The 24,486-nt window shown below is 43.6% G+C and overlaps 1 protein-coding gene across 1 annotated transcript in view; it reads right to left on the bottom strand.

Annotated features, from left to right (window-relative positions):
- The window catches only part of LOC146809137 (IgGFc-binding protein-like), a gene marked incomplete at its 5' end in the record, with an annotated part of 458,615 nt that extends 436,647 nt beyond the window's left edge, over positions 1–21,968 (bottom strand). Inside the window, 2 exons of the mRNA XM_085615951.1 lie at positions 12,219–12,559; positions 20,738–21,968. Of these exons, the coding sequence (XP_085472077.1) occupies positions 12,219–12,559; positions 20,738–21,968 (1,572 nt within the window). The remainder of the gene's footprint in view (positions 1–12,218; positions 12,560–20,737) is intronic.
- Between the last annotated feature and the right edge of the window lie 2,518 nt (positions 21,969–24,486).

Genomic DNA, 24,486 nt, shown 5'->3' with positions numbered 1-24,486 from the left:
TTGTTTCCACTAAAATTGAGAGGTGAAGCCAATGCATCAATTTGCTATGCAGATGATAGGTTTGTATTCAAACTAACCACAGTAGGTCTACAGAGACACGAACACTTTTTCAGAATATTGTTGCTCTAAAGTTTTACTCATAAATGTTTCTAAAACAAAAGCAATGATATCCTCAAGTCCTTAAGCAACACAAATCAGAAATCAAATATGAAATGGTGGCTGAGAGGGGAACAACTGGAGATTGTGAAAGATTCAGGTCTGCTTATAAAAAAACGAATTACAATTTTAAACCTCACACTGATCAACAGGAAGTGAACGCAGAAGTGGTCGTAGGGTACTTGTAAGTCTGTTGAAGTTCTCAGGGAGAACTACAATTCAAAAATAAGTAATTTGTTGCTGTATGAATGTGAGATTCTTCCTGTAAAAAGTATAAGATGTTCTCAAGATCACAGAAATGAACATAAGGAAAAATGGCTTGGTTTACTAAGAGGCCCAGTGACTAGTTCATTAAGGCTAGAGCTGGGCCTAACGGACATTAGCTATAAGTACCAGCAAAGGATATTGGGCAATTGTTTAATATCTCCAATGCAGAGGAAGGCTTGTTAAGGCGACTAATTCAACAACATCTACAATCAAATAAGCCTTGCCCATGGCTGGAGAATTTACATAAAACCATGGGAGACTTTGATATTTACACAATATCAAATCTAGGACAGTGATCACCACACCCGAGGAACACATTGATAAAATATCTGGTTAAAGCAGGATCTACCAAAAAGGACTTAGAGGAATGTGGTACAAGACCCCAAATGTCTCACCTACTGGACACAGACTATATAACATTGAACAAAGAACTCAGATCTGATTGTTTGCCTTGTCTGTCAAACTAGTGTAACAACACTTTCTCATTTGCTTTTATTTGGCGCAATGTTTTTTCTGATAGGTAAAAAATGTTGTTTTCTATTTATAGAAAACTTCAAATCTTTCATGGACAGGAATTAATGATAACGGTGCAGAAATGTGAAAACATAGGACTTTGATATCAATTAGGGACATTTTTAGAAACCATGATGAATCAAATGGTCTACTTGTTACAGGAAAAATACCCTGTATACCATGAAAATATTGTTGAAACTACAGTGCTACTATGTTTTGGTGGCCAACATTCCAAAGGAGACTACACCCCCTATAGGTGATTTTTTTTTGGTAATTTCTTTTTTTTAGATTTTATTATGAAATTATTCAATAAAACGATTCACTAGTAATCTTGCACTATACACTTTATTCGTAGTCTTTTTTATGGCAGTTTTATTTTTTACCCACTCTTTGTCTAATTCTAGTGACATTTTATAGATTGATGATTTAATGTTTCAGTACATTGCGTTTTTTACTGACATTTTGATTAGGTTTATAATGGTTTAGATTAATCTTAAAATGTACCTTATTATTAACTTTTACATTTCCTTTTGAGCAGTGATTTTAATGTTTCTTCGGCCATGCTGGCGTATCATCAAACATTGATATAAACTTGAAACTTCTGGTTTCTACATTTTTAGGTCTCGCCTGAGACAGCGCTTTAGCGCTGCTCTCGCGAGAGCTTTTGTAAATGGGGGATCTGGAAGTGCAAACGAGTGATTTCAGGCCTCCAAATACAGTGCATATGCGCCGGCCGGGCGCACGCACCATTTGGAGGCCTGAAAGCACTCGTTTGCTTCCACTTTCGCGGGCCGCATGGCAGTAAAGATCGGCAGTAAAGATTGCAATCTCTTTGTTCCCAGCATCAGTGAGATGCAAATGAACAAACTGCGTGAGGCCAAAGGTCTTATTTTTTTAAAAACAAACCAGATCACTGCTACAGTGAAAGGAACAACAAGCATTTACAATGCAATAGGTCTCGCATTTACGCGAGTTTGAGCTATTCACATTGCAAATAACAATGCCTTTTATTTGTGTTTTCGTTTTTCAAACATAAATAAAAGGCATCGTCATTTACAATACCAATAGCTTAAACTCGCGTAAATGCGAGACCTATTGCATTGCAAATGCTTGTTGTGTATTGTTTTGAAGTACAAATAGAAATTGCTTAACCCGTTCCATGCGTTGGACGGCTGGGAGCCTTCCGATGCCACAGTGAGCATGTGCGTCGGACGGCTCCCGGATGTTCTGGAACCCACCCTCTGGGCTCCCTTGGTGACTCCCCCACCCGCTGCTCCTCCATCTAGCGGGTCTAGGAGAAATGTAAGTTTCTCCTCGGGGAGCGGGCGTTGTAACAAAGAGGCATCGGGGGAAAGAAAGGGGTTTTCCTTTCCTCCAATGTCTCTTTGGACCATTCCTGCTGCACGATTGTGCAGCAGAAATGCCCACTACACACCAGGGATTTTGTTGGTCAATTTTGGTGATGTCGGGGAGCGGCCCCTTTGGGAAGGGTCGCTCCCCTTTGGGGAAAAACTATTTTGGCAGTTTTTGCCCTCTTTGGGGTCAGATCGGCATGTTAATTTGATAGGTAGTTTTTCCACAGTTATAGGTACAATGTATAGCAGCAACAACGGCTAGAGATGAGTTAATACACTCATTAATGAAGAAGGGTAAGAGAAACAACTTACCTGTCATGAGTGACCCACCCACCTTTTTGCTCCTTTTCGGGTTCTGAAGAAGGCATTCCGACCCTTAAAGGCAATGAAGGGCTGAAACATTTCTACCTTTCACTATTTATTATTAAGTGCGGTGCATCACTTAAACATCCACCAGAGCACTGCCCCTTGTTTTTAAACGCTACCCCTTCCTGCCAAATTAAATTCAACAAACGCGAAAGGAGGTATTTATGATTCTCACAACATCCCACATCCTCTTCACGACTGTCAAAAAAAACAGATGGTTTCCCTCCGGTTAAAGGAGTTTTCACCACCTGGAGAACTGGAAACTGGAATGCGAAATTTACCGCCTCCCAAAAGCTAGAGTGAAGGCAAGTTTTTAAGGACCTATAGGCCTGGTACTATAAAACATGTCTCCTTTGATTGATATGATTTCCCATGAAAGCCGAATGGTACTCAGCTTTTCCTTCCCTCTGCATAATATATCGAAATTTGATAGGTGCTCCACTAGGCCATCAGGGATTCTGGCATTTTTTATTACTGCCTCTATTTTACAATGTTGGGGAGTGGCTCCTTGGACAAAGGTCGCTCCCCTTTAGGGGGTGAATAGTTTAGCTGTTACTGCCCCCCTATGGGGCAGATCGGCCTTATGCTTATAGGCCTACCTGCCCCCAAGTGGTGGCAGAAGCCACTAGACACCAGCAATTTTATTTTTGGACAGTATTTTTGTTATGGGGAGCGACCCCTTGGGCAAAGGTCGCTCCCCTTTAGGGTATTGGATATTTTGGCCGTTTGGGGACAAATCTGCCTAATAATTATAGACCCACGAAGCCATAAGGGCGGCCTTATGCTTATAGGCTCGCCTGCCACAAAAAATGCAGGTGAACATCTTGCAAAGCCAAGTTGTTTTGTGATAGGTAATTTTGATGTCTCACAATATGGTTTGGGCCCTTCCCTGCTGCAGGTACTTGGCCCACCCACACAAGTGAGGTGCCATTGTTTTGGGAGCCCTGGGGGAACACAGGGTGGTAGGAAATTTATGTCAACCCGGTGATCCCACAACTTTCCCACACAGAAATGTGTTAGATTTTTCCAGCTAAATCTGAGGTTTGCAGTGGACTCTGCGTAGGAAAACGTTGGGGGATCCACATAAGCCACACCTCCCTGGACTCTCTCAGGTGTCTACATTTCAGAAATGTCTGGGTTTGGGAGGTTTCCCTGGATGGTGACCGAGCCTGGGACCAAAAATGCAAGTGACCCCCTTGCAAAACCAGGTTGTTCTGTGATAGGTCATTTTGATGTCACCACAATAAGTTTTGGGCCCTTGCATGCCGCGGGTACTTGGCCCACCCACACAAGAGAGGTACCATTGTTATTGGGAGACCTGGAAAAAATCTGAGTGGTAGGAAATTTGTGTGTCAGCTCAGTGATCCCACAACTTTCCAACACAGAAGTGTGTGAAAAATGTGATTTATTCAGCTAAATTTGAGGTTTACAGGGGATTCTGGGTAGGAAAACGTTGGGGGATCCATGCAAGTCACACCTCTCTAGACACGCCCAGGTGTCTAGTTTTCATAAATGTCTAGGTTTAGTGGGTTTCCCTAGATGGCCACCGAGCCTGGAACCAAAAACCCAGGTGACCCCCTTGCAAAACCAGGTTGTTCTGTGATAGGTAATTTTGATGTCTCACAATACGTTTTGGGCCCTTCCCTGATGCGGTTATTTGGCCCACCCACAGACGTGAGGTGCCATTGTTATCGGGAGACTTGTGGGAATGCTGGGTGGATGGAAGTTTGTGGCTCCCCACAGATTTCAGAACTTTCCAACACACAAAAGTTAGTAAAATATTATTTTTGTTTCACAAAGTTTAAGAGCTGCAAGGGATTCTGGGTAACAGAACTTAGTAATAGCCACACAAGTCACCATATCCTGGATTTCCCTAGTTGTCCAGTTTTTGAAAATGTACAGGAATCCTCAAACCCTCGGTAAGTTTAGAAACCTCAAGGTGTTGGAAATATGGTCGCAAATTTGGCATTGACACCTTATGTGGACAAAAAGATACAAGGGCCTAAGCGCAAAATACCCCAAATAACCAAAATAAGGATTAGCACAGGGAGGAAGAGGCTTAGCAGTGAAGGGGTTAAGTTGGGGTCCCTGACTTTCAGTAGTGAATCATTGGGGTCCACAGAAGCCAAAAGGTTAAGACAGCTGGCCTACATTGTATATTCAGTTGAGCTCCTAGGTTCACATTAAGCATTAACAGATTTATCTCAGATAAACAATCATATTTCCAGGGAGTTTTCATGTAAAATTGTGGGTTAATCAGATGAGTCTTCTTAGCATGTCCCATGTCAATACAAGCTCTGAGCCAAATCAGCCTGCCTTGAAAGATCTAAGTGCATATTTTGCTAACAAAGTGTTATAGCATATATAGTATAGACCCATACCGCTAACCCATTATCTTCTATTAACAGAACTTATGCACATGTTTTCCTGCCATTAATAACGGATTAGAAGCAGTTTGATCTGCAAAGCAGTCAGCTAATTGTGAGATTATAGGAGTTCACCTACTGTTCTGGTGGAGTGTGCAGGAAGGAATCACAAGGGAATTGCACCTTAGAGGTAGAATTTCAGTCTGGGCAACTTTCATTTGAGAGGAAACCCATTGCTGATCCTGCAACTTCAGAATAGGATGTTGGTCCTCTAAAATGACCTTCTTTGCATTTCTGAGTTTCATTTAAGAGCTCAAAAACATTTCAAAATGTTACCCATTTAACTTAGATGGCATGTACAAAAGTGACTGTCCTATGCTATCTAACCCATTGTCTGTAGTATTTCAGCTGAGGATATATTAGCTTGCTCGAAATATAAAATAGTTGAGTTATTTCAAGTGTTGTTAGGGACCACACTCCAAAATCTGCTCTCCACTTTCATAAAAGCTTACCTGTATATATATGCATTGTTAGGAAATCCATCTTTTGCAATGTAACCGCCAAATTGTTTGCCATGAACATCTGGCATTTTGACTTTCGGAGAAGCTGCAGCCAGTTGGCCAGTTTCATTTACATGGTCACTTTAAAACATACATATTTTCATTTTCAAATTGCTATAGATGTCTCTGTGGTGAGGCATTTTTCTTGGAACAGGTCCCTGCCCAGGGAACAGATATGGGAAGAAGGATTGAATTATATATATGTTGAACCTGCTTCTAAAGCAAAACATGTGATTATAGGTTGCATAGTGCATGCTTTGCGTCAAGACTAATTTCCTGCAATAAAATGTAATGTGACTTATAATTTGTAACTTTAAAATTGGGATATGCTACCAACTGAACTTGGTCTGAAACAAATGCTGTGAATTTGAATTTCATTTGTTATGTACCCTACTAAATATTCCAATTGCCATGTACTCTGCTAAATATTCTGATAACATTCATGAAATACGAAAAATATTCTGCCTGAGCTCAGCTGCACCTTTTTACAACCTTGAATCACACTTTCTTCATGCCTTCAATTTCTTGAAAGGGGATAGGGGCAAGGAGATGCTCCTCTCTATGGGAGCTGGGATGGCACTAGCTTCGTTTTCTTAGATGAACTACCGACTTTTTGTCAATCTGGTGGGGAATGAGTCATCCTGCCTGTTGTGCCCACTTGAATGTTCTGTCAGTAAATACAAAAATGCAATGATGCAATTCCTAGCAGGGTAGTCAACCATATGCATTTTACAGTGGTTCATAGGATTATAACTGCCTCAGAGTCACAGTTGTGGGAAAGTTGCTTTGGACATCTGATTGCAACAATAGACACAGTATTACTGTCTTGGCTCTGGCTTGCCCGCTTTCATTAGGCAATACAGTGGCAACTCAACGGCATACGCAGCAGAGATTCTTCTGTGTGAGAAAGTGCCTCTTTTTTGGCATGGTTAGCCCATCATGATGTGGGACATGATGTGGTTTCGATTGAAAGTGCACAGGGTCCCTGCCAACCCGGTCCCCGTGTCAGAGCTCTTTCCCCAGGACTGTACCACGATTGGCACAACTTTAAATCCCCCTGTAAATCCCTAGTAAATGGTACGCTGGTAATCTATGGCCTTGGGACTAAAGAGGGTCTCCTAGGGACCCCTCAACAAGGCCATGCTAACTGCCACTGAAGCCTACATTCCTTGGTGCAGACATAAATGACAACTTTGACATAGCACTCTGCCTGGATGCCATGTCAAAGCAGCACTACCCGAGGTATAGGTATGTCACCCCTCTAGCAGGCCTTTGAAGCCCTAAGGCAGGGTGCATTATGTCTCAGGTGTGGGCATATCTGCATGAGCAAATATACCCCTACAATCTTTAAGTCTATTCTTAATATTGTAAGTGCCAGGGAAGCCATAAAGAGTACATGGGCTGGAAACTCGACAACTCGAGTTCCACAGCACCATAATGGCTTCACTGAACTCAGGAGTGTTTGATACCAAGCAACTTCCCTTAATAAACCCACACTGATGCTAGTGTTGGATTTATTAAAACATGTACTAGGAGGGTGCCTCAGAGGTACCCCCTGAAAACCTACCAGCCCTGGTGTGGTCCATGAGTGGCTTTAGGCAGCCTGCCACCACAGACACGTATCTGGATCCCTGGGTCGAAAGACCTTGCTCTCTGAGGCCAGAAACAAAGCCCATTCTGGGCAGAGGTGTCACTCCTCCTCCCCAAGGATGAGCGCAATGCTGGAGAGGTGACCCCAGCCTTTGCTGCTAGCAGCAGATGGCAACCCCCAATTCCAAACCCCCACTTTGGGCGGGAGAACAAGCGCAAAAATTTAGTGAGAAAGAGAGGTGTGCCCCCCCCACGCCAAATCCACCTCTCAGGTGCTGGAGGCAAAGTGAGGCACATTTTTCAGTGCCCACCATCTTGAAGATGGTGGGACTTATCCAATGAGGGCTAGGGCTATGTCCCCTCCCACAGAAGGGTGGCATAATAGAGGGTGTAGACACCCGAGGTAAGGAACCCATTGGTCCCTACCTGTCACTCCCATGTGATGCCCATAAATCTAGTATTTAGGTGGCGCTCCCAGACCCTGAAATCAGATTCCTTATAACCTACGAAGTCCGGATGCCAAAGAGCCACACTAGCAAGAAAGAAGAAGGACCAGTGACTGACTTGGCACCATCCCTCCTGACCTGTCTACTGCCTTTCTTTCTTATCTACAAATGTTGACTTGTCCTCTAGGCCCAACGACCTCCAAAACCCTGGAAGGACTTCCTGGCTTCAACAAAGACTCTAAATATCCTGTCGACAGCGGACCAATCAAGAAGAAATCAACTTTGAAGAACAAAGAACTCTGCCATGAAAAACTGCGAAACCGCTTCTGGACCCACCTCTGCACCCAACGCACACAGCCCATGTCCAAGTGGCCGACTGGACCTGCAAAGGCTCCCCAGTGATCCTGAGTCAGAGTCCACCGTGGGATGACCCCTGCCAGATGCCTGCAGCCTCAACCCTCCCCTGACTGCAACCTGTCTGGTAAGCTGCTTTCCCAATGCCAAAGGACACCCCTGCACCCGAATCCCCTGGACCTTGGGGAAATTGACCAACAGTATCCCTATGTCCCCTAGCTTCAGAACTTACCTGTGCAGCTGTGGGTTTTCTTCGTTCAGCCTCATAGACATAGCCTGCAGTCTCTTTTAAAAAAGTATCTCCCCCATTAAGTTGTATTTGGCGCTTGACGTTGTGTTTGCACTCTGCACCCGCCACTCCTGTGCTGCTGAGGGTGTAGGTTTGTTGCTGCCATGTGGCCCCCCTTACTTACCTTAACCCTAGGAGATTGAACCCTGATACTGCTTTACTCACCTGTGAGCAACGCTTCTTCTATCACCTCCAGTCTCCTTTGGTTAACATTGGGCAAACAACCCAGAGTTTGACCTCTGCACCTGGCTACCCCTGTGCCGCCGGTAGTGTCGTCTTGGTGGGAACTTGAACCCTGTGTGGTGTTTACCACAGACCCCGAAGACTGGATTTGTAAGTCATCTACTTACCTGCGAAACTGAATTTGTGTTTTCCTCCCATACATTACATTTCTGAACTAAAAAATTGCAGTGTCTATTTTTGAAAGTGAAAAGTATTTTTCTTAAAAAGCGTACTTACCTTTTAACGTACATCTTGGTCTTAAAATAAATCTTGAAAAAAGCTTATTTGGCTAAAATTGGTATGGATCTCCTTTTGCAGTAGTTTGTCATTTATTAATCACTGTGTGCATAACAAATGTATTATGCTTCTCTGTACTAGGCCTAAGGCTGATCGCCCATGCTACGACAAATAGAGCCCTTATGGTTTACACTGATTTCTGTACACTTCTGGGAGAATCATTGGACTCTTTACATGATATAACCACTTACTAGCATATCACATAAAGTACCAGCTTCCTACATTCTGTTCCTGGTTTATAGTACTCCTGTGTTATTTCTTTGGGATGACTAACATAAAGCTACTGTGCTTATTTTGTGGTGGTTTCTCACACCATGAAATTCCATTCAATATGAAGGAGTTTGTCTGGAATGTGGCTGTAAATCAGATCCAGGGTCTGCCATTGAAGCATTTATCAGGTGGCAGCACGGGTTGCTAGATTGCGGAGGTAGTCACTTGTACTCTGCATCCTTCAGAAGAACGAACTAGGAAAAATTGACAGTTTGGGTTTTTGTACAGCTTATACAAAGCACTTGATTGATTGGATGTGGGAGAACCATTGTCCAGTCAAACTCAAGCCCTTGTTCAGTTTAAAGGGGCCATGCAGTGAATAATGTCACAGTACATCTCAAAACCCCAACACATGTGATTAAGCAAAGTAACATTCTAGAATGCCTATGGTTGGTGATTGTTAGTGATGGAGGTCTTGGCAAAGAGAACTGTGTTTTTGCTCTTTAAGTTCCGTAACCGTATCCAACTCCCAATATGTTCTGTAAAAGCAGAGTTGATATCCCATGAAAATATAGGAGACTGCCTTCCCCAAGAAACTAAATGAATCTTAATGTAGTATAGGCTGATCACACTTATTTCGCTTCAGATTGATAAATTAGAACAGGGAATTCCCAGTTCCGAGGAGGTGGAAACTGTACAGCATTGTGTTGTGGTTATCGTGCCTTCCAAAATGGAAAAGGTACATGCACTCTTTTCTCGATCACCATTCGAAGACCTAAAGAGGATGATGACCGACAGCCCACCATCGACATACCAATTTGTGAAGCATAAGCATCAATTGTATGTGCTGCACTGCTTTTAGGTAAGGTCTTTTGCTGTGTAGGGAAATGGATACCTTGGGTGTATGCACTTAGTTCTTTACAGGGCATGTATTGTTTAATATAGATTTGCATATTGTGTTAGCATTTGATGTGTATTCGATTTTGCCATGGGTGTGTATGTATATTGTATAATATAATCATTATATCCATGGTTTTGTTAAACCTTGAATAAAAATAATTAGTGTGTGACAAGCATTTACCTAGGAAAGTATTTGATGAGGAAGATCTAGATCTCACCACCAATGGATGAGTTGATTATCCTTTAAATCCCCCCCCCCCTTTTAACTCAGTCCATTGAGATAGTCTGCTGGCCACTGCAGCTGCTTAAGTTAATTGTGTAATGGACACTGGGTCATTTCCTCACAGTTCTTGTGTCAGTGAGTTCGAATACCTTTTCAGAATGCATTCCTATGAAGCATTTTTGTTTTCCCTTCTAATCCAAGTTAGATTTAAGTTCCTTGGTGTTTGTCACATATCTCCTACTACATGTCTATGGTCTATATGACCTAGTTTCTAACAAGTTGCTGCACAGAAAGCCTCCTAAGTGGGCCATGCTACCAAAGATGAGCCAAGGGTTCCTTTCAGAAATCACTTAATTTTTGGTGGACATATCCCATCAACACTTTGTTCTCCTCTTCCGCTCATATTTTGTATGTCCCCATATTGTACTACTGAGGATCGACAGGGAGGCTAGCAACATTCAAGAAGATCAAGGAGAGACTATCGAGCGCCAAAGTATAGATCATTGCATATAGGGAAGTGTTGATTTTCTATTCCTAACCACATATGCGCACCGTGAAGAGTTATGTACCGTGTTGGTACATATAGGTAGAGTTAGGTGTAGAAAATCCAAGCTTATCTACCTGTCTACTCTTTTCCATATTTTGTCCTCGATATTCAGTACCATTGATATTCTGAGCAATATTTAGTATGCACATCATGTACCTGCTATATCCCATCTCGACATATAGTACCAGTCTACCATATATACCTACTATACATTAGCAAATGTTTCATGCAGAAGCAGATTAACTTTGCAGCCAGGACTTGGCCTGTAATTCCCCAAGAAAATCTATTTAGTCTTTTCTCGTTGCTTAACTGTACCTCTATGACTAGGGCTTATGTAACTAGTTGACATATAATATGCTGCCTGTGGAGCCACTTATCTACATCTGAAATCGCTCTTCCTATATGATACAAGCCATCAGTGCTTCATTTGTGAAAGAAACAGCACTTGTGTCCAAAGTTCTGCTTGGAGTGCTGAACACCAAGGAAGCTATGGGCTTAATAATGAAGGGGCATGCGTCGCTTTTGCACCAAGGTACATGGTACATGCGCAATGCAAGCCCAAATTGCGATTTATTAAGCCATGCAAGGCCACTTTGCTTGGCCCTGAGTGGCTTGATGAATCAGTAGTAACACATCACGCATATCGCTGTATTGAGTTACTCTGCCCGAGGGAGGTATTCCATGGATGATGCGTGGGTTTCCACATTTTGACGCATTCTCAGATTTACCATTACTGGTAGACCTGGGAATGCACAAAAGTGATACGCCTTCCCTTGAGGAGAAATATTATTCTGCAGCACACATAGAAAATGCCTGAGGGGGTTGTTTTTGTGCAGGAAGGTGCCCCTTTCTGCACCAAAACAACCCCGCATGCTACACAGGCAGCCCATTGTGCACCAGCACTGAGGAAAGGACAGGACTGGATAGATACAGTGCGTTTCTGCCCTTTCCCTGTAGCACAGTGCGGCACACTGTGTTACTTTTTTTAGAAATAACCTCCCTAGTCTTTAATCCACTACCAGACACTCCCTGCCCCCTTGTCTCGCACTAGCAGAATCCTGCTCTCTTTTTGTGACAGTTGTGATGTATTTTTCTTCCTTAGTTTTTCCGATTTGTGTGTTTTTCCATCTCTTGCATTCAGCAAATATCTGATATGAGAAGAGTAAGTGTCGGTCCCCAAAAACAAATTGCTGGTGACAATCCCCCCAACCTCCAAATCCCCCTCCCCCGCCCCCACCGGCTTAAATTAAGCTCTACATACCACCATAACTCATGTGACAGCGTCGCCTCCCACTCTATCTGCATCACAACATGATCATAAGGTCATAACCCTTAGCCAATAACTCCCATACAGCGCACACTACAATCAATGTTCAGCATTCAGACAACGCGCCCCTGTGCACGGTATGCAGTGCTTTTCAAATGATACTGCACAGTACAATACATCCATGTGCGCATCGTCCTACCATGAACGCAGGCAAGACACCTTCTAAAGTATTAAGCAAGCAGTCCCAGAAATGGCAGCTGTGGAAATGATAAAAATGGTTCGACCCTCACCCTCACGAGGCCATATTCGGACCGCACCATTGCGACGGTGTAGTCGAACACTTGGATCGTCACCATGGCGACGTAGGACACCTGGCGCGAGCCTCTGTTCTCGTTCCGGGCCTGGACCTTGAAGATGGGGAGGGTGCGGTCTTGGCTGCAGGTTTGCGCCATGGTGTAGGTGCACGTGCCCTGGAAGTCGAATCTCATCCCATCGAAGGTGATGTAATGGGGGTCCCCCCATGCGGTGCACACGGTTTCCCAGTTCTGCACGCACACCGGGCTGGCGTCGACTATCCTGCACGTCTCATCGCTTCCGCACGCCACAAAGCTGCACGAGGGCTGAGTTTTTGCTGTTGAGGAGAGTTGTATGAGAAATGAAGTAGAAGAAAGAGCTAATTTGCACAAAACACACCCAGTGGGTGCAAAACAGTATGCCTCACCTCCGAGTATAAGGTGTTCAGTAAACAGAGAGATGATGGAATGTGTTGAAAGCTCAGGCGCTACTATTCAGTGGTAAACACACACATCGTGTTTATGCAGAAAATATGCCATATTGTGTTTCTCATCGCAAGCATTTTAATATTTCGGAAGGGCCGGTCTAATGGTGAACATTATATATCGATGGTGCTCCCAGGGCTCCCTACTGAGATGTGTATGCACATTGTAAATCACAGTTTTCAAAACCCAACAGGACAATTTAGCCCGTCATCCTTCCGAGTCAATGAAATGAAAGCCGAGCTATACTAACGTGCTATTTTGCAGGGCAGAGAAATGGCAAGACAGCAGTAGCAAGCACCACAGAGGAAACTGCTATAATATTTGTATACCACAGTCATCATTTATGCTAAGAGACAACAACTATTTTAGCACTGAGCTCACAATACGTGAGAGCATGCAGAAGTGAAGACCTGGCTTTTCGTGTAAGCAATTTGAGGACCACACGCCTGCCCAAGTGCCTGGATACCCCGTCGGGTGATTAGTGCGCTATACATATCAACATAACATAACACATAACATAACAACACATAGCATAACAACACATAACATAAAACAATACATAACAAAACAACAGATAACAACACAATACATAACAACACATGACACATAACAACACATAACAATACATAACATAACGACACATAACAAATAACAACACAACACATAACACGAAATATAACAGAACATCGCATAACAACACAACACAACACATAACATAACAAAACAACACGTAACAATTAATAACATAACAACACAATAAATAACAACACAACACATAACATAACAACACAATACATATCAGAAGCCGCCCTACATGCAGAAGCTGAAGACCTGGCATTTCATATAAGCACTTTGAAGACCACACACCTGCCCAAGTGCTTGGATACCCTCTTGGGTGATTAGTGCGCTCTACAGATCAACATAACATAACAACACATAAAATAAATAAAAAATAACATACCAACACAAAACAAGATAACACATAAAACAAAACATAATTATGTAGTGATATTTTGTTATGTTTTGTTATGTTATGTTTTATGTTTTGTCATGTTATGTTGTTATATTTTGTTATGTATGTTATGCTTGTTCTGTTATGTGTTGTGTTGTTATGTTATATGTTGTTATGTGCTATGTTGGTATGTTACTGATTGTTGTGTGCTGTTTTGTTATGTTATGTGTTGCTTTGTAATGTTATGTATTGTTATGTGTTGTTTGTTATGTTATGTGTTGTTATGTGTTATGTGATGTGTTGTTTTGTTATGTTTTGTGTTATGTGTTGTGCTGTTATTTGTTGTATTGTTATGTGTTGTTTTAACATATCAAAATATAACAACACACAACATACCATAACAAAACATAACAACATAGCATATATTCTATGGCACAGGTTTCAGCTTTTACAGCAAAAGCAAACTGGAGAGGTTGTTATTTTTCACTTACAGTAATAGGATATGTGCCCTAGGCTACACTTGTATTAGAGGCAGAAGCCCGTGTTCTCAGTCACACTGGTCTGGGTATGTTTTCTCAGAACAGACGCAGGCCTGGACTCACTCTGTTAGGGCCCTTTGTTTGTTTATTAACCTTTAAAAATATTAATAACTCCATATTTGTAATTGAGAAGCATTAGTGCAGGATAGCCTGTCTTGCCGCTGAGAGGTGAGTTGTGGTGCTGGATCAGTCATCTACACAGTCTATCCATTTAAGCCTACTTGTACGCATGTTTTGTTACCAGGTATTGACACAAAATACTACATATGAGTGCCGCTATCAGCAGCTCCACAGAGTTTATCAGTGGACAAAGGCAATCAAAAAACCTTTGGTTACCTCTTATCCCTCCTAGTTGTCACAGCGCCAAGAAACCATTGAGTGTACTTGTGCTCTATAAGTTTTCTTAACGTAACGGAAAGCTGAGATGTGGCGCTTGCCACTGATGGCTATTGGCTATACCTCGATATGTTTAAGTCATTTCCTAAACTACTGGGAGTCAAATTCTCCCTAGGTGCCTCCAGGGCTGCATGCCCCAATTTTGCTCAGGCCACAGTAGTCAAGTATCCGCCTGCCCACGCCATTTTACCTCTGGTTGATGGGTTTGAGCTGGAGAAGGAACTATTAAAGTAGCAAGGCATTTTAAAAATCAGCTGAACACTCCCTGGGTTGAGCACAGCAGAGCATGGTTCCCCGGACCAGCATTCAGAGTTCCAAGAAGGGCTCCCCCGGCAGCCATTGGAGGTGTGGCACCCTTGGCAAGACATCTTTGACTTTCAGCTGATTGCTGCAATGGTCACTCTGGCTGCAGACCCTTTGTTGTTGTCATTATGACAGTGCCTTCACTGCTAACTTGGATCTTAGGTCAAACGTATTTCTTACCTGAAAGTTGGACTAAGCTGCTCAAATTCACAACCACATTTGAGCTATCTACTTACCTTTTGAGCTTGGCGGGTGGTAGAATATTGTGTGACTCATCCATTTTCATTGGCCTGCCAGACCTGTACACATTCTTTGTTCACATCTCTGCCTGGAGAGACCAGTTTTATCTTTAAGAAGTACATCTGTACCCAAGCTTCAAAGACAGCATAGAGAGTGTGGAAATGAGAGAAGTTCCCCTGGGCATGTCTCTGCTTATTAGTCAGTGATCAGAGAGGGTTGTATTACCCTTAATGACTAGGGGGCATATTATCAAGACAGGCGATAAAATTATCGCCGTTTTAGCGGCAGAAAACTGCAGCTAAAACGGCAATAATGGGCTTGATAATATGCTCTATGGAATTCCAATTGAAGCCCATGTTAGATGTGAAGGACATCTAACCTGGGCTTCAATTGGAATTCCATAGAGCATATTATCAAGCCCATTATGGCCGTTTTAGCGGCAGTTTTCTGCCGCTAAAACGGCGATAATTGTATCGCCTGTCTTGATAATATGCCCCTAGAAGCGGGCCTCAGGCAGACTCCTGGTATCCCCTCCTCAGAACTGCTTTATGGCATAGTGTTGGCATAGAAAACGAGGATGGAATCCCTTTAAACTGAACAAGTCAGTGGCGAGGGAAGTTCATAGGCGTGAATTGTTCCTTAGCGCCAGAGTTGTCCTCAACATCTTGGATATTATTACACAAAGCACTGTGTCAGAATTGTTGTGCAACAGGGAACGGAAAGTGGAGTGTGAGCACTTTTGCAAATTGGTGTCAGACCGCTAATGGTGAGATCAAAATATTTGCTAGAGCCTCTGGCACTTTATAAATTGCTGAGAATCAATTAATTATATTTGGGATAAAGTACCTCATGCTGTAAATTATAAGGATAATGCAAGTCGCTGAGGAGTTAAGCTGGAGAAAGAACTATGAGCATAAACCATACAGAGGGACAAGAGCAAAGGCTAAGTTCCTTTATAATGTCATGGAACGCAGAGGTGACTTGCAATATTCTTACAATGTGTGGTTGGAAGACGTCTCTCCGCCCTAGCTCTGCTTGAGGTATATCAGGGGTTAGAGGGAGACCTGCATCCCACCCTTACTTGAATCTCTACGTCCAGGGTTTTATCCAGAGCCAGTGAGGCCAGTCTCCTTCCAATGAGCATAAATAGAAAAGTCACCCGTGAGAAAACTGTCTTCTAGAAGGAGTCTGTTTCGAAGGCCTTTGATCAACGCTGCTTGCCGCTTGTGACCCGGCTAGAGCAAAGATTCCGGGGCAGTGCACCAGCAGTGATCCTGTGAGGAGAGCGGGGAAAGTGTAGGGCTCAATAAAAGTGTGCGCCTGAAGGTCTGGACTGGCCCACTGCCTCACAACACGGCCAACTTGGTACCACCCAAACCAGTTGTTTGGCCACCCTGCGCAATGCCCATCCAGAGAACAGCAGTGGCCCTGGCAACGCCCCCCAATCAACGATCCAGGACTCTTGTCTTAGGGCTTCCTGAGGTGGGATCACGGTTTGGAGCTCAGAGTCGTGGAGGGGCGCTCTCCCATCCCAGACAGCCTGGATTGGCCCCCCACACTGAGGCTGCTGCTAAAACCACCAGAGACAGACCCTGCTCAAGCAGTAGTAGGCCATAAGTCCTTCCCCCAACGTCACCATCTCCACTCGACCGCAGGCCCTAACGATGGCTGTGGATGCCCTACTGAAGGAGATCTCACCCATTGGAGCCACCCTCTCAACTTTGGATGGTAAAATAACGGAATCTCTATGTCTTGATGTGAAGACTTTTCATTCCCGCCTAGATACCACTGACTGCCCAGTAAAGCTAATTGAAGCACAATACACTGCCCTGCCAGATTGGGGAAGGGATTTAGATTTCTTACTAAAAAAGTTAATGGATTTGGAAGATTGATTGTGAGGGACACTATCTGTATATTTGGGGTTCCGGAGAGGAGGGAAGGGAAAAGAAGACGTAATGACCTTACTCGGACCTTCCTGCCTAAATTGCTGTAGCTTTGCTTTCCGGAACACTTGGATTTCCAAAGAGCACATAGGGTGCGCTACCCATCAAAAGACTAAGGGCCCGATTCACAGAACTAACTTAAGACAAAATCCTAAACTTACTACCATTTTGGTATTTACAGAAGGCACTTACTCATTTTGGTATTCACAGAAGGCACTTACTCATTTCGGTATTCACAGAAGATAGGAGTCCTAACTTTAGGACTCCTAAATGCCTTCTGTGAATACCGAAAGTCTTAAAATTAGGATTTTTCTCAGTTTAGTAGTAGTATAGTTAGGACTCCTAACTTTAGGACTCCTAAAAGCCGTCTGTGAATACCGAAAGTCTTAAAATTAGGATTTTTCTCAATTCAGTAGTGGTAAAGTTAAGACTCCTAACTTTAGGACTTCTAAATGCCTTCTGTGAATACCGAAAGCCTTAAAATTAGGATTTTTCTCAGTTTAGTAATAATATAGGGGCATATCAACAAGGGCTTTATCTCTGCTTTTTTGGCTTTAAAAGCCAAAAAAGCAGAGATAAAACTAGCACCCTATCAACAACAGGGTGCTAACACGCAAATTTGCATGTTAGCACCCTTTTACTCTACGCTTCCCCTTGCATCTCTAATGAGATGCAAAGGGGGCGTTCCAGAGTAAAATAATAGGAGAAATGTCGCTAAGCGACATTTCTCCTATTATCAAGAATGTCGCTAACCCTGTTAGAGACAAAAAAAGCAGCGCTAACCGCGGTTAACGCTGCTTTTTTACGTCTGCTAATTTTCAGACTTAGCAATGATATCCTATGGAAGGAGGATATCATGGCTAAGTTTGCCTGTCCCTATCAACAAGGTAACGTGTGATTATCGCTGGGTTTCCAGCGATAATCTCACGTTAGCCTGTTAGCGTGTAGATTTTTATCGCTATTGAGATAAGCGTTGCTAATAGCACGCTATCTCAGCGATAAAAATTCACGCTAGCCGGCGATAATTATCCTCACGCTAAGAGCGCTGAGCGATAATTATCGCCGGTTGTTGTTGATATGCCCCATAGTTAGGACTCCTAACTTTAGGACTCCTAAGTGCCTTTTGTGAATACCGAAAGTCTTAAAATAAGGTTTTTTCTCAATTTAGTAGTAGTAAAGTTAGGACTCCTAACTTTAGGACTCCTCAATGCCTTCTGTGAATACCGAAAGCCTTAAAACTAGGATTTTTCTCAGTTTAGTAGTAGTAACGTTAGGAGTCCTCACTTTAGGACTTCAGGGATAGATGGAATTTATATGTAGAAATGGGTTCTAAGGTTCCGGGATGAAGGAATTTACGGATGGTGAAGAGTTTTAAGGTTCATGAATGGGCGGCTTTCAGGGGGATGAGTTTGTTTTAGTTTAAGACATGGGTAGAGTTTAGGAGAAGAATAGGTGTTAAAGGTTCAGGGATGGGTGGAGTTTAAGGGTCAGAGATGGGTGGAGTTTAGCTGTACTGAGGAGTTTTTAGGGTTTGGGGATAGGGATGGGTGGAGTTTAGGGTTCAAGGATAGGCGGAGGTTAAGGGTCGAGGCTGGGTGTAGTTTATGCATGGAGAGAGATTTTTAGGAGGCAGAGACAGATGGTTTTTAGGGGTGGTGAGGGTTCAGTGTTTCAAAACCATCCAAAGAGATTGTTTGACAATGCTAAAGATATATTTCCAAAATAATGTCCCCTGAGGTAAAGGACTGAAATGAATACCTTCAACAAAGATGTTTCTGAAAGTAAGACCTGCAACCATTTTATTTACACCTTAAAAATAATTATGCAGAAGCCAATTTAAAAAAAAGATGACATTCTATGAATTAGTTTCTATGAAATGGAAAAAACATTCATCCTGGAACTTTCCATTAAACCATTTAGATGAAATAGTTTCTCACTAATGGTATTCTATTACATTTCTTTTTCCATGAAATCGCATACAACCCTAACATGTGCCAACCCATCCTTAGTGTTGCTTTTCCCTTCAATGACAATTGCAGAGTGTTAGGGAAGAACTAGAGAAACAGTACTGGTGCGCTTGATCCTTCCTGATCTATAAGTAACTTTCAAAACCATTGGTCGTATAATTATGCACAAGCGCATGGTGGCTTATATCTGAAGGGAGATATTGCCCTTAAAAAGTCTGAATCCTTCCTGGTCCTTCAACTGCATCAAATCAATCTGGCTGTCATGGTGTCATCTACAACTGTTGTAACACCAGGAGCGCTCCAAAGCTCTGCAGTTTGGTAGTCTTTGTCTTTAATGTAGGCATGCCTGCTGTATACTACAATTTAACAAATCACACGTGTAGATATTATCCAGATCTATCCTGAGGATGAACCTGGCAAATGTCACCAGATAGCTAGTTGCCAGAAGCAAACCCAACTTTGGAGGCAACAGAATTGTCTCTGCCTGAACAGCCAAATTAGGAGGTCTTACTTAAGGCCCTTTGAAACTTTTGCTGCTCCCTTTTGCATGTTCAGAATCCACTGGCCCTCCTCCATTGTCTGTTCGGAGGGTTATATGCCTGGTTGTCACCCTTAAACTCATTCTCAGGATTTTTCCTTACATGAAAGCAGTCACAGAGCTCATTATACTATTGGGGACTCTTTTGGGGCATGACCCCCTTCTTGTTAGTTCCAAATGTCATAAAGTTCAACTTTTGGTATTCACCAAGGGCATTTACAGGTAGTAAATACCCTTTGTGAATACGAAAAGTCGCACAGTTAGACTTTTGTCTCACTTTACTTTTGTGAATCGGGCCCACAGTGTTCATGTTTGTGTAACATGTTTATTTTCTTTGCAAGAAATTTGAAAACAAATAAAAAAAATAAAGTTCTTAAAAAAAAAACTCCCATGAAAAACCTAACATAAAAAGCATAGCAGAATACAACATGATCAGGGGACAAAACGGGGGTTAGTTTAAATTTTTTGGGGGGGAGCTTATGGACCTGGCTAACAACACCGGCTCCAGTACTTGACTGAAAATTGTGTGATTCTGGGCAAATCAATTGATCTCACTTTACATAAAATTGCAAATGTAACACGATTGTAAAACTATAAAAAGTAATTTCATTTTGCAGTTCAGATGTGTGAAACCCCAATATACGTGCTCTCAGCAGTGTAATGTATAGCTCTCCTTTCTTGTGAGATAACTTTGTGCATTCCAAATGAAGTGTACCACACAGGGAAACAATGTTCATCTACATGTCCATATATCAGACAGACAGATATCATTTAAACACTGTGCAGAAATGAAGATGGCATAATACTGCTGAATGTTCTTGCACTAATATACCTATGCAGGCACGCAAACAAGCAAGCATAATCCTTAGGTAAACTGAAAGCCACAGTCTGCATACTGTTTACCTCACAATTTATTTTCTTCTGGTAGTCACAGGCACTACAGATCTCAGGTGGACCTGGGTTCTACACCTCTAGGAACATGGTGACATCTCATTGCTTTTAGGTCTGTGGGAGATGCCAACAGTTGAACAGTGCCAGGGAGGTCAGAGACTCCAGAATTGGCCAAATGGGAAAAAATGTAAAGAGAAAAAAGGGTGGGCCTGTCAGTGTGGCATCCCCTGGATTTGTCTTGCCATTGATGACCCCACTTACCTCGGGAACAAATGGTTGACGTCCCATATGCACGCTGGTATGCATTACCGAAGCTCAGGAGGGCAAATGCAGTGTCGGGGTGCTCCACGGTGTGTGAGGTAAGTGCGTTGCTGAAGCTGACCAAGCCCCAGGAATACTCTGTCCCTAGAATCCTTCCCCACTGGATGCTTGAGAGGGGCTGACTGTCTATGGTGATTCCGCTGATGGCTGAGGTCCTCGCTACAATGGCTGCGGAGTTGATAAAGTTCACAAGTCCATAGACGCGGTAGGAGGTGCAGAATGTAGAAGTGTCCTTCAGACTGATGATGAAAGACCCTCGCTCCAGCGACTGTCTCATTTGATAGTAGAGGACCTGAATGGCTGCACTGGCAGAAATAGAAATAGGAGTTGAGGGTTTGACCTCTATTTTAAAGACCTCACCATTACCCAGTTTCTTCCGGTACTTAGCCCGGCCCGATATGTATGTCAGGTATGTGTTCCAACGGGAAGCCACCACATAGGCAACGTCAAAGTTGGACTTAGCCTCCATAGGGGGCACAAGGAAGACTCTTCCCCAGTTTGAGACAGGCGTGAGCTGTTCGTAGACATGGTCACACATGTTGTTCTGCCAGACACAGCTGTGGCCGCTGAGCACCGCAATGGGCTTCTCGGCGGTCACCATGGTGCCTGACATGTCGTCTTCACTCTGTAGCTGCAGCGCTTGGTAGGGCTCCAGCGTGACTATGAGCTTCTTCGTGGGAGAAAATACCTCCCCAGTGAACATCACCTGACATTTGAAGTTGACGATGATCTTGTTGGTCAATCCAGAATTAATCACTGAAAACTCTTTATATGAACACTTTGACCTTCCGGTTGGGGTCACCACATAGTATCGAGTGCCGAGCTTTGGCACCGGCAGAAGGGCAGCTGACCCTAAGGATTGGGGTTTCTCATTCACAGAAGCCACCGAGATGTCTTTGTCGCTGTTGATGAGGACGCTGGATGGAAAGAGAGCGCTTCCGATCATTTCAGAGCTCTGAGGGATTTTCACCTCCTGGGTCTCCCCCTGCTGCAATAAAACAGTCCACTGTTGCGCGTTGCTGGAGATCCTGACACTGACGAATGTTGGGCCTGAGAAGGCAGTAATGATCAGTTTCAGACTGTCTTCAGCCTCTGTGGAATTTGTGTTCTGCATGAAGCCCGTGATGAACTCTCTGCCAAGGTCATTCGCCAACGAAACACCTGGATAAAGAAACACAGGAGTGAAAGGGTGAGACACGCACGTTCAACGTCATAGATAATCCATTAGACTTGTCAATTGAATCCTTGGGATAGTTTAAAAAGAACAAACCAAAGCGTAGTCTAAAATACTCAACTGTGTGCATGAGAAATTGGGTTGTTGCTAAAGGGCAAAGGGGGAGAGTCCATCTCAAGCAACAGCCACAATCCTCGCCACGGTGAACCACAAAAAGTCACTAAAATAACCTGTCCTTAACCCTCTGGTAGCTTGGCACAAAAGCAGTCAGACTTAACTTAGAGGCAACATGTAAAGTATTTATATGCACTTAATTATAAAGTGAAAACACAACACAAGGTTTTGTCAGAATTTTTTTAAATATATTTTTATATATGCAAATACGTACAGAAAGGACATTTGGATCATCCATTTTTCACCATTTGTTACTTTGAGTGTCAAAGAACGGCTCATACATTTTTAGGTCCAGATATAATCAAATCTAATGCAACACAGCGCAGCAGCGCAAAATGCTGCGCTGCGTGAGGAGAGAGCAGGAGAGCGCCATATTTACAGAAATAGAGCACCTCCTCCCCTTTTCCCCTGTGCTGGTGCTGACATTTGTTGTTGTGTGCCATGCACACACATTTGCACCACAATGACAGGATGTCTACATGAGTCTAGCATAGATTTTGTACTGGAAGGTTACCCTTCCAGTACAAAATGCTATGCTGAGACTAACTTTAAAACTTCTCTACTTTGTATGTTTGCTGGACAATGCAGTCAACATCCACAGTCAGGAAAAAAAGGAGAAATAAAAGCATTAATGCATGAGAGCACCTATTTGAAATGGCAATGTTTTTTGGGTGGTTGCATGGAAACGCTGTTGTACAACCGATGGAATGGCTGCTTGGTGCTAAGTAATGCAAAGCAGCGCTATGCTCTTTCAGCGAAGCAGAGATTCCAGCCCACTGCACTGAAACCAATGCCACAGTTTAGAGACTAACCTGGTTGTCTGCTGTCACAACTTTGTGGACTACATCAGGGTAAGCAAGTTCTACGGACACCAGGGGCGGTTTCCTTATTGGAGTGTGGGGGCATTGCCGTCCTGCCCTCAGGCCCCATATTAAATGATTACAATACTTTTACCGGCTGATTCAATCGTTTATTAGTAGTGCATGGCATGGCCTGGGCAAAGTTTGCCATTTTGAAGTTGGGTGAGGGCAGGCGGAGTCGGACGTTGGAGCTTGACTGGTGGTTGAGTGTGACACAGCACTTGGCCTCCCTAGGGTGAAGTGTGAATGTCAGGTTGAACGGGTGCCTTGCTCTGACCAGCCAGATATGCATACTTGAACCCTTGCCTACATACACTGCTAGGAGACCAGGGAGATTACATCCATACCTCCAAGTCTCCAAAGGAGCATTGGCACCCTCTGACTCAGCCAATCCTTGCACTGCTCTCATGCTGTTTACAGCAAGGGAGCAACGTCTAGATTGACTCAGGAGTCGTGGGGTGGGACTGGAGGGCAAAGCTGGTGAACAGTGAACTTCCATGCACACCTGGAGATAAAATCATTTTCTTCCCTGTTACTGTTGTTGTGTTTGCAGGTTCAAGGTTCTGCTCCTGGTCCACGTCTGAGATTCTACTGTAGATTCCTGACAGTGGACGTTAGAGCTGGACGCAGGTAGAAGGATTTCTTCCTTCTTGCTGTATTCCAGTGTTTCTTACTTAAATAAAGGAACATGTTCAACCTCTACAGTGTCTGTTTCGACTTTACAAGTGGCGACAAGCAAAAACACAGGTAAAACCTTCGCATATTTTGTATTTGCGCCTTCGAATTGGATGAACTACAGTTTTCAAGAGGTTTTGCTGAAGGTCGTTTAAAAAGAACCAGATGAATTGCACTTTCAAGATTTTGTGATTGAAGGAATATCGTTGGAAAGCAACTCCTACCTCCTTTGGTGCAATTCTACACTTCATGGATTCATTCACAGGTCGTATTAAAGTATACCATCTTTATGAGATACCTGTAGAGAGCGACCAGGGCCCTCTACTACAATGTCGCAGTTTTCACGCATCCATACACCCCTCGGTGCGGGCTCGACCCGAGGGGATAAATAAACAGCCGGAGACCGCTCAGGGTCTTCCGGCCACGAGAGTGAAAGCAGTTGTCTCATGTCTTAATTTCAGCACTGCTGCGGCCTAGTCATACCCAGGTCCCGCCGTGCTACATTGGCGACGAGGCTGGTCGCACCCCACACGTGCCTGCCTACCTGCCTGGTTCCTGCAGGGAGCTCACGGAGCCCTGCCGCACCGCTCCTCACCGACTGGCACCTGCTGTTCCCGGGTGCCTTGGAAGTCCGCAACCTCTGCAGTCGCACCGCCTGTCCCGCTTCAGGAGCTGATCAGCCTGCACCCGCCCACGCGTCTCCCTGCCCAACGGGAGCACGTTCAGCTGGCGGCGCTCGTTGAGGCCTTCTGCCATGTGAGGTAAGTGCCTGCTGCGCGAGTGCGGAAGCACCAGGCACCTAGCCA

This window comes from Triturus cristatus, chromosome 7 (genome assembly GCF_964204655.1).
Source record: "Triturus cristatus chromosome 7, aTriCri1.1, whole genome shotgun sequence".
Taxonomy (NCBI): Eukaryota; Metazoa; Chordata; class Amphibia; order Caudata; family Salamandridae; genus Triturus; species Triturus cristatus.
This window is presented reverse-complemented; position numbering and strand designations above follow the sequence as displayed.